The following is an 11166-nucleotide window of genomic DNA, read 5'->3' as shown; positions in this document are numbered from 1 at the left end:
GGGACAGGGGTGGGAGCCTTCCCAGGGCATTTCTCACAGCAATTGATGGTAATTTTCCAAGGGATTCATGACCATATTGAGTCAACTTTTGTGCATTCTTGCTCACCAATACCTATTAGGACTTGTGTTCTACAAGGAACCTCATTTCTAAGTTTTCTGCAAGCAACCAAGAGACCACAGCCAAACCCTTCTGGTATTCAGCAGTGCACTCCCCATGCCCAATCTACCCTCATCACATCTGGTAAACATCTATATAGTAAAAATATTCCTTATTCTAAAAATCATCCATCACTCCCAAAATGAGGAATAGGATGAGTAAAAGTGGATTTTCATTTTGGGGCACTTGTTTTCTAGCATATTTTTCTTGCCCAGTTTATCATGCTTTTATTCTTATATCAAGTTCAGAATGTATCTACTTTCTTGATAATCTAGTCAAGATTTCCAGTGGTGACTGTGGTGAAATGTGATTAGATTTGGTCACATTTTAAAAGTAGAAGATATATAACTTGTTGAAATAGTGGATGTGAGAGTTGAGAGAAGATTGAAATCAAGTACTTTCACATTACTTTGGGTTTAAATGACTAGAAAATTTGGAATTTCTTTTACTAATATAGGGAAGGATGAAGGGAAGCAAATTTTTTGGAAGGGAAACAGGAATCATGGTTTGCCTTGGACATGCTAGACTTTGAAGATGTCTCCTAGATCTCCAAATGACAGTGCCCCTTAGGGTGGATCTATGAGCCTGAAGTTCAGGGAAACAGTCTGTGCTAGAGTGTGGAATACGGACAATGAATGGAAGTAGAGATGAGCAGAAGAAAGTGGACTGGATTCTTACAGGAACCCCAAAATGTAAAAGTCAGAGAGATGAGTAGGGACTAGAAAAGGAGGATGAAATGTAGTGTCCAGTGTGGTAGGATTTGAGTCAAAGAAAATGAGCCAAGAAAATATTCTAAGAATATATTTTCAGGTTGCCAATGTAAAATAAAATATTACATGAAAGGAAAAATCTTTTTTAAAGACGATTGTTGTTGAATAGCCCAAACATGCTATTCTATTTGTAGGATTACAACTCCCCATGATATGAGCAATTTGGAAAGTTTATATACATATGTGTGTGTGTATTTTTAAAGAGTTGGGCACCTATTGATCTCTACTGGCCACATTCATGCACTACAGTTTCTGTTTGTTCATCTCCATCAGAACTCTTCGGTGACCAGGTACAATGTCAGTGAGCAGTAATATTTTGAAAGGAATTTTTTTTTAAGCCGTAGGTCTCAACATTGGATTTGAAATATTCAATAAGCCATGTGGTAAAGGGCTGGACTATAATTTACACTTTCTTGTTCCTTTATTGAGCATAGGCAGAGAAATTTATCATCATTCTTAAAGGGCCCTAGGATTTTGGAATGGTGAATGAGTATTGCATTCCACTTAAGCCACCAGCTGCATCAGCCCCTAACCAGACAGGCAGCCCATCCTTAACAGTGTAAAGAGCAGAGAAAGGAACATGGGACCATGAGAGACAATGTGCCTTTAATCTTCACACTTGCATTCCATTTTATTCCATGATCCCTTCTGGCTATCAAAGTGGATTGTTCCTCTCATTTTAAAATGATGTTCCTTCCATAAATAACAGGAATTTATTTACTTGAGATAAGGCCTAAGAAACCCCAGAAAATACATTAATTCTTTCCAAATCAAAAAAAACCATCCTAAGGCAACATAAAGACTGTATTCTCATAAACATATTCCAGATAAGATGGAGAGAGATATTGGTCCTTTAAGACAAAGCCCTGCAGACAACGTTCTGACTTTCCCTATTACCCACCATATGGTTTTCTTGATGGGATTTCAGTGCCAATAGTAAACATGCTTCTCAATACAGTGGTTTAACTGTCTAGTATTTAGAAAAAATGAAGAACTAGAAGGGAACTTTTATAATCCAGTATCTTTTAAATAGCAAGTCCTTCAAATGATCTGCCCAATTCAGGAATTGGAAGAAAACTTGCTATCCTTGTCATCAAAGATTTGAGGAAAAAAGAACTAAAATAAAATCACTTGCCAAGGCATACAGCATCTCCATGAAGGTACAAGAGAGAGGAAAGTCTTCAATTTTTGAAAATCTGGAATATGGTGCACATCCCAGCCAATCCCCAAAAGTGATTGCCATGGCAGAACAAAATATCACCTTTTTATAAATCCGGATAGATGCAATTCATTAAACATATGTTCTCAGTGAAAACTAGTCCTCCAGTAAGAAGACTTGACAGCACCCTATTCATCATACCCAGTCAATCACAAATGCACTTTCTTATGGGGGTGACCCTCTCTCTAGTTTATTGCTTTTATTAAAATGAAACACTATCTTCCTATATCCTTCTGACAGGAAGTAGATTTGCAACTTGGATCCAGGCATCCATTTAAGGTATGCTCCTACCCTCCTATAGAAATGGAGAGAAGGGCACTGACTTCCTAATGATTCCATTTCAAAGAGGTGTTTCCCAGGTTCCTGAGAGACACATTCCTGGGTTGCTGGGTTTTAAAGCTGGCAAGATACTTATTTAGCTTTTAAACCTAAAAATCTATAAATAAGTAAAGATTTCCCCAAGAACTTGGTGCTCAGGTTTCCAATTTTTCTTAAAATTCTGATCCTTCCTCATCCTGAGGACTTGAGTAATTTATTTTACCATGCCTACTCTTTCACTAGTTTTTCTCAAATGTTGGTTATGATAACTGCATCTATTTTGTAAGACCATTGTGAGGTAAAATGAGTCAATACATGTGAAATGCTTGGAGAAGTGCCTGGCACCTAGAACACACTTGGGCACTGCCACCATTTCCATCCTGCACAACTGGCTCATCCTTTTCAGTCTATTACATCCTCAATTTTTTATTGTAATATAAGTATATCCTCAAACCTCAGAATCCCCTAGTTTGTCTGCTCTTCTCTTGAATACTCTCAGCATCTTCCTGTTTCACCAACCTCACAATGATAACAACTACAAATCTTTAATTTCAAAATTGGGCAGTCACGTTTTTAAAAAACTCATCAGTTGAATATCTGGGGAATTAAAATGTTTAATGTGATGTGCTTTACATATATCTTTTTATTTTCATAAAACCATTTCAACTAGGTTTTATTGTTATTCCTGTTGACGTCAGGACTGCTTATATGTTCCATTGTTGGTTTCTAAATGCACATTCACTGACTGATGCAGATAGTCTAAAAGAAAATCTGGAGACTTTGTTAAATTACAGACTTCCAAACTCTAATTCTAGGAATTCCATCTAGTTTGACCAAATGTTGTTGAACTTTCTTATTTTCAACAACTTCCCATGTGATTGTCACATGCAGCTAATCTGGGAAACAGTGATTATTCTTGTTGATTAAGTGACTTTGGGCAAAATTGTCAGTTTAAGACTATGGTTCCTAATTTCCTTCTGAGCTCTCAACAGAAGCAGTTTCAATGTGCATATTTCTATCAGTACTCTGCTTGAGGAAATGTAGGTTTTTAATCATTTGCCTCAAAATTCTGTCAGCATCTACCTGTTATCCAACTTCAAAATCACTTCCATATATTTTGGTATTTGTTATAGCAGCAACTCACTCTTGTTACCAAACTCTGTATCAGCTAAGATTCCACTAGACACATAGAGCTTAGGACAAATATTGATAGATTTAATGCAAAGAATTGTTTTCTGTGATTGTTGGGGCTGACTTGTTTCTGTTTTCAAGGCCATCACCTTCTAATACTTGTTTCCACTCTCCTATCTCCTTATTTCAAATAACTTTTAAATGCTATTAATTGAAAAGTAAGCTGATGTGATGAAAATCAGCAAATGCTACATATTGAGACAGTTGTGATGTGTCCCCCGAATATATGTTGAAGCCTAAGCTCCAGGATCTCAGAATGTGACATTGGGTTCATTGCAGGGAGGATTAGTTAAATTAGGATGAGGCCATCCTGGAGCAGGTGGGTCCTTATCCAATATGCCTGGGGTCCCTAAAGAGGACAATTGTACCAGACACAGACAGCCCCAGGAGAGGAGGCCAGGTGAACCTGGAGGCAGAAATTGGTGTTAAGATGCCACAAGCCCAGGAACATCAAGGGTTGGTGCCACCAGCAGGACCAGGAGGGAGGCATGGAACAGATTCTTTCCTGGAGACGGTACATGGGGCACGGCCCTGCCTACACCCTGATCTAAGATTTCCAGCCTTCAGAAATGCAAAGAGATAATAAAATCCTTTTGTTTTTAAGCCACCCAAATAGTGCTACCTGGTTAAGCTTGTCCTACACATTCAGATACTATCTACTTTTGTACACACAAATGCACTAACACACTCACATGTACACACAAAATCACTGAATAACAACTTTTATATACACAGACATTGAGCAACAACAAATATACTTCAGTGCACAACTTTTATCTTGGCTGCCATTTATCAGTTGAATTACATAAAATTTTGTGCCTTTCAAGAAGTACATAGTTAAGCCTAAGTGGACATGATCAAGGAAAATGAACTTTTAAAAAAAAGTCTTCTAAATTTTGTTCAAATATTCTTGAAGTTCAGAGGGAAATCTTTAATCAAGTTATTCAATGCAGTGCCAAAACTGCCAGTTTTTCAGTTCTCAGAGAATTGTAATTACAAACAAAGATTACAAACATTAAAAGCAAGGCAGAAATCGAAGAAATAAAACTGAGACTTCAAGCAATGATTTAATTTTGAAATTCCATGGTAGCATTTTGAAATATTTGGGCTGGCAATTACATTAGGTGTTCCTTCATTACTGTTGAAAGGCAAAACTTTGGAAACAGCAGGACTTCTGGGAGGGATTATGGCTTATTTTCTAGAATCATTCACTTTCCCAATGTTGATCCTAGTGTGTTTTGAGAAAGTTCCTTTGTTTGATGCTGGATGAAATGCCCTAGGAAAGATGGGTGCCAGCTTTCTTTATTAATTTGCAGCAGGGGGACTGTGAACTTAGTCAGCAAAATGACTTAACTCATTTTTGGTAATAAATCCTTTAGGAAGTGTTTTAGCAGAACACTAATATCTAGAAATTAATTCCCTTAAAGTTATTCATTCCTAGGAACGTCTTGGGAAACTTTTGAACACACCTGTGTTCCACATGCCCTGGTTTGAACACGGTTGCTTAAAGAACATGTGTTTGGAATGAAGGATCAAATGAGCAAAAGAAAATTAGGGGCTCAAGAAGCATATTTAGCGGGCAATGTTCAGTTTTACCTTCCAGAAATTGATGCTGAATATCCGAGGCAGTATCTACAATCTCCGTCAAAATGGGTTGTGGCTTCGTGGACGGTTGATCTTACACAGCAGCACCTTGGGCAGACCTCACTTTGTTCCATCCAGTGTTCAAGCAGTTTACAATTTTGTCTTTCCATGACCTTTTTCAATTTATATTTGTATAATTTTTAAATTTACATTTGTATATCAGTATTAATTGAACCCCAGACTTTATTTGAGATTAAGTATTTTTCCACTAGTGTCCTTTTGCTGGTTAAGTATTGAATCAAGGACACTATGGTGTATTTGATTTCCATGGATTTAATCACTGGACAAGGTGCCCTGTAAATAAATGTATGCCATGGCTTCTATTAATGTAATGCATTTTAAATGTGCAGAGTAACATTTAATTGATTACATCAATATTCTATGCTATTGCCACCAAATCTGATCATTCAAGGTCAATGATTAATCTGGTTCTCAAAGCTAGAAGATGAACCCTGCTTCCTGAAATATGCATAAGAGTAATTGCACCTGAGATTTCTTTGCAAAGGTTATAAAGCAGCCCTCTGTCTGCTTTGGAAAGTAAAATAAGTTCGGAAAACTCACTCCAGAATAAGGATACATATGGTTTGGCAATATAAATTCTACCTTGAAGTTCTCAGATGTTGTGTCTATTCATAAAATCTCAATGTTTGAAAAAATTGCATCCCTGGATTAAAAATTTCATAACTAATCCCATTCACTTATTTATCTAAAACATTGAGAACCTGTTTTGTGCATTAGGTATACAGTGAGGACCAAAGGTCTCATGCAGCATGTACAGGTGCTGGAGGACCCTAAAGATGCTAAAGCTGGAGGAGGGTCATCATCCCTTCCAAACTCACTCATGCAAATGGTATATCTGAAAGAATAAAAGGGTTGTTTTGAGTGTTACCCAGGTAAGAGTGTGGGATAGAATGAGTTGTGCTGAAACAATGTACAATGGGTTTTCATAAGGATTTTATCTATAGTTAGGAGATTTACGTCATTTGAACATTGGGGGATGTCAAATTTTTGAACCATGATTCAGAATTATAAATTCTAAAACAAATTAAAGAAAATCATGTTCTTTCCCCTTAAATCAAGACAATTCACACAGTTCAGGGACATCTCATGTTAAGAGAGATGTTCATATTTGTGCATCTGGAACATTCTGGGCCTTAATCTAATTTGCAGGCAGCAGTAAAGACAGTCTGCTTTGATATCTGCCTGGTCACTGCCTTTTCTCAGAGATTTCCCTTCCTGGAATTTCTTCAGTAGTCACAGAACATGACTGCGGAGAACAAGAAAGCAGAGACCAGGATTATATTCAAATGTGATTCTTTTCCTATTTGTATTTTCATGAAGCAATATTCAGCCCTGACCGTGTGGCCATGGACACATTTAAGAAATTACTGTGTGAGAAAAAAGGCACATCACATCACATCAGGAGATGGAGGTTTCAGCCTCATCTTCACCATGAGGGAAGTGGGATGATAATTTCATCTATCTGGAGTTAGGACCCACTTTTCAAACTGTGGTTCATTTCTATCTGTAATTGCTTTCTATTGCTTCATAACAAATTACCAGATAACAGGATATTAGCTCACATCTGTAGATCAGAAGTCCTGGCATAGGTGGTGGGTTCTCCTCTTGGGGTCTTACAAGGCTAAAATGAAGGTGTCATTGGGGCTATGTTCTTTCCAGAATTTGATGTCTTCTTCCAATCCTACATAGTTGTGGCAGAATCAGTTCATTGGAATTGTATGTTTGAGGTCCCTGTTTCCTTGTCAGCTGACAGCTCTCAGAGGCTGCACCCATTCCTTGCCATTGCACTCTCCATTCCAAATTCAGCATCAGAAAATCTTCTTCTTGTTGAAACTTCTCATGTTTTGATTCTTTCTTGCATCACTCTTTCCAACCTCTACACTCAGATAAAAGGCTTTTGTGATTAGTTCAAGACATCTCTGATAATCTCACTAGGTGACTGAATTCCTTACATCTGAACAACCCCTTCCCAGCAGAACCAAAATTACTGTCACATTGAAGAGCTGGGAGAGGCATGTATAATCAGGGGTGAGAAATCTTCAAGGCCAGCTTAGGACACAGCATATTATCCTACTGCATTATTTACCAGATAACAAGTGGCCCCAATTGTATCTTTGACATTGGGTAATATTTGGACAATTTTGTTTTTAAAATCATTACATGGTTTCAAAGGACAAGATGGAAGAGTAACTTTCCAGTTGGCATAGAATTGCTTATGGCTTCCACATTTCTCTTTCCTTGTACTGTTCATATGCCATATAAAATATTTGGCAAATGCATGAATTGATTACCACCCTTGACCCATGTGTTCTTGCATTTAATCTTCTCTACACACTGTTCTGTTTGTCCTCCCTGAACATGCCAATCATGTCCTCTCCCAGGTCTTCTGCATTTGAAGAGGTTCTCTACTCCTCCCAGAACTTTGCATGGCCGACTCCCTCAAGCATCCAGGCATCAGCTCTGCTGTTTCCTTGTGAAAATGGACATTCCTGGCCCCACATTTTAAGCAGGATCCCTGCAACAGTCACTGTCTATTTTATATGCTGTTTTATCAAATTGTCATTCATTAGTATCTGAAACATTTTAATATTTGTAATGTTTGATAAGTGATTCTACTGTACTGAAGCAGTAAAACTATCAATGTTAAGGAATAGTGTCAGAGTTTACATTAGAAGATATAAGAGTGTGTATAAATGTGAAGATATCCTGGAAGACAAGGCAAAACAGAGGGAAATGGAGGCAAATTCATAAGAGTACATTGTCACCCAGTAAACCCAGGTATGTGGTGGACCAGGAACCCTGCAGGCATTTGACTGGGTAGGCATACTTTCAGGGGGCAGTGGGTCTGTGCTGAAACTCATTCCTGAATTCCTGATAAAGGGATCCTCACCTAAAGTGGTGCTCTCATAGGAAGATGAACTATAGAGAAATGGACTTATTTATTAGACATGGTAAAAAACATGCTTGGGAAGGTGAACCTCAAGAGAATTTCTTGGGTGTTTTAGAGGTGTTTCTCTGCTGCTAAATCTGAAATCCTGAGAGAGGAAGAATTTTGTTGCCAATAAAATTATTAAACTGTCCTGACTCATTCTGTCCTCTGTTTCTCTGAGCCCTTTCATGGTGAGGGATGATAATTCATGAAATAACTGAACATGCATTGCCCCACTTACCCTGAGTCCCAACATTGTCACAGGTTAGAAATCCCAGAGGATTCAGGTTCAGAAAGGTAGCAGCATTGATTTGTATGTGTATTCTCTGTCCCTCCCAACAAAAGGAAAGCTTTATGAGATCAGGGGTTCTGTTTGATTTCTTTGTAACTTAACACCCTGTGCCCAGAAGAGTTCATGATATCTCTAATTTTGTTTTTGTTCCGTTTCATTTTGTTTTTGTACAAAATGAATGAAGAACTCTTCCATCAGAATTTGGGAAATTAAGTTATTTCACTGATTAGCCCCCAGGTGGAGCTGTGACACCTGACATATCAGTGGTTAATAAAGTGGTTTGGTTGACTTAAATTGTGAATTGAGAATCTAGCTGATTGAAATGTTGTCTACAGTGACTGCTAAGCATCTGGTGACTCATTTTCATAGACTGTTTTCTTACAGGGAAATACCCTAAGTCTGAATTTGGACATATTCAGGTGCATTTAGAGGTCCAATAGAAGCTTCGTGTATAAATTTAAAATTTACCAAAGAATCTGAGACAGAGTTATAAATCTGTGCAATAATCTTCATTCTATCCACCAGTATATACTCTAAAGTTTCTACTGCATATATCTACTGAATATACATCCCATGTATATTCATGATATCACATCTTGAAATTATACATTCCCTAACACATATATTCAATTACAAAATTAATTCATGTTTTCAAGGTGATTGCATTTGGTTTGAAAAACTTCAGTTGATTCCAGAATATCTTAGATTTCAAATTTTGCTAAATATTTTGATAATTATAGTCATATTAAATTCTGATCCTTTGGCATATATACAATTTCGTATGTTACTGATATTTTTTGTCTCCTTTCTCTCTTCTTTGTCTTCACAACTCACTGCACAGGCATATTTGCTTTCATACTCTCTGATGCTTTGCATAGACTGCTGGGATACAAGCCTGGCTGCTCAGACTCTATTAATGGGGCTTCCATTTTGATGGGGACTGAGTGCCTCAGACAGGTGAGCAAAATGCAGCCACTGTCCCAACTCCTCATCCTCCTGGTGCTCTGGGTCTCAGGTGAGAGGTTGAGCAGAGAAGTATTGTTAAAAAATTGAAAACATGATTTTAATATTTGAAAGGTGAAACTGTTTCATCTAAAATTGGTCTAAAACATGATACATAGGAAATCAAATTTTTCAGGTAAATATTTTAATATATGCTATATTCAATATGTGTTCTTTATCCATTCTTGTTTTCAGGTGCCAGTGGGGACATTGTGATGACCCAGTCTCCAGCCTCCCTGGCTGTGTCTCCAGGAGAGACTGCCACCATCAACTGCAAGTCAAGTCAGAGTGTTTTTCACACCTCCTACAAAACGAGCTACTTAAATTGGTATCAGAAGAAACCTGGTCAGCCTCCTAAACTGCTCATCTACTATGCATCCACCCAGCAATCTGGGGTCCCCGACCGATTCAGTGGCAGTGGGTCTGGGACAGATTTCACTCTCACCATCAGCAGTTTCCAGCCTGAGGATGTGGCAGGTTATTACTGTCAGCAAAGTTACAGCTCTCCTCCCACAGTGTTTCATACTCGAACACAAACCTCTTCCCCAGAGCTGTTGGTCAGTGAGTCCTGCTGCAGCAGCTGTTTCCTCCCTCACAGCCCTGAACATGCACACTTCCTCTTCTGCCCAAATGGCTGTCTCAGGAATCATTTCTCAGAGAGTTTCAAGAAGAGGGGAAATTTAAGGGACCTGACATTTTCTGGATCTCTTTGTGGAAGATTACTAAAGAAAAATGCTGTAAAGTTATTTTACAAACATTGTTAGTCATTTTCTGTAACACAAAACTCCATGTTTCACATGGACAGATCACATCTCTGAGCAAATAAACTTCTATCTCTACCCTTTAAAGAAGTGTTCAGTGTGATAGATGATTCTCTCTTCTGTGTGCCTCCAAGACTCTGGAACTTTTATATTTTAATGCCTTCATTTCCCAGTTTTCCTCCTTTCTTTGCAATTATCCTCTATCTACAGTCCTTCCAAAATATGGCATTTCATCTTCTAAGCCACATGCATAGAAGATAGTCTTCCACTCTTACTCTTTTCTCCCACACACCCTCTTTCTCTGTTTCCCTTCTAATGTAAATGTCAATGTCACTGAGGGTGCTTTCCTACACTATTTCTGTTTAGTGCTACTTTCCCTTCTCTCCATTTCTTTCATGATACTCATTTTTCAACAGCATTTCTCTTATTCTTTAACCTATTACCCTGGATTTATGTTAGCTTTCTCCATGACATTTTCCATCAGTTTTGAACTTCCTCTTTAAGTTCCTGAAATGTGTAGATCATCTGAAGGAATCTGGGCTTTATAACACTGTTAAGAGTTTCTCAGATTATAAAGAATTCCTTCCAGCTCTTCAGTATTTTGGACAACTAGAGAGATGAACCACATTATTGAGTAACAGGTATATTATGGGTTGTAAAATTCCATTAGGATCACCACTGGGCTGGATAATAAGGAAAGCCAGAATGTTTTCTTTAGTTATTTCTCTTAAAGAGGTAGCATCTCCCTCTGTCCTATTGATAATGGATTTATAAGAATACCATCTTGGTGTTGCCTGAGGGAGATTCTTTTGATTTGGATAAATTAATTTATTTACTGCACTGCATCTCAAGCAAATTAATT

The 11166-nt window shown here is 37.9% G+C and overlaps 1 gene segment (V, D, J or C); it reads left to right on the top strand.

Annotated features, from left to right (window-relative positions):
- Positions 1 to 9472: 9472 nt before the first annotated feature.
- Positions 9473 to 10362, top strand: LOC119512260. The segment is given in 2 exon segments: positions 9473 to 9556; positions 9739 to 10362. Coding segments are annotated over 2 exon segments (651 nt in total).
- Positions 10363 to 11166: the final 804 nt, after the last annotated feature.

The sequence above is a fragment of the Choloepus didactylus genome, chromosome 17 (assembly GCF_015220235.1).
Source record: "Choloepus didactylus isolate mChoDid1 chromosome 17, mChoDid1.pri, whole genome shotgun sequence".
NCBI lineage: Eukaryota > Metazoa > Chordata > Mammalia > Pilosa > Megalonychidae > Choloepus > Choloepus didactylus.
The sequence above is the reverse complement of the archived record's forward strand: the minus strand, read 5'-3'. Positions and strand labels throughout refer to the sequence as shown.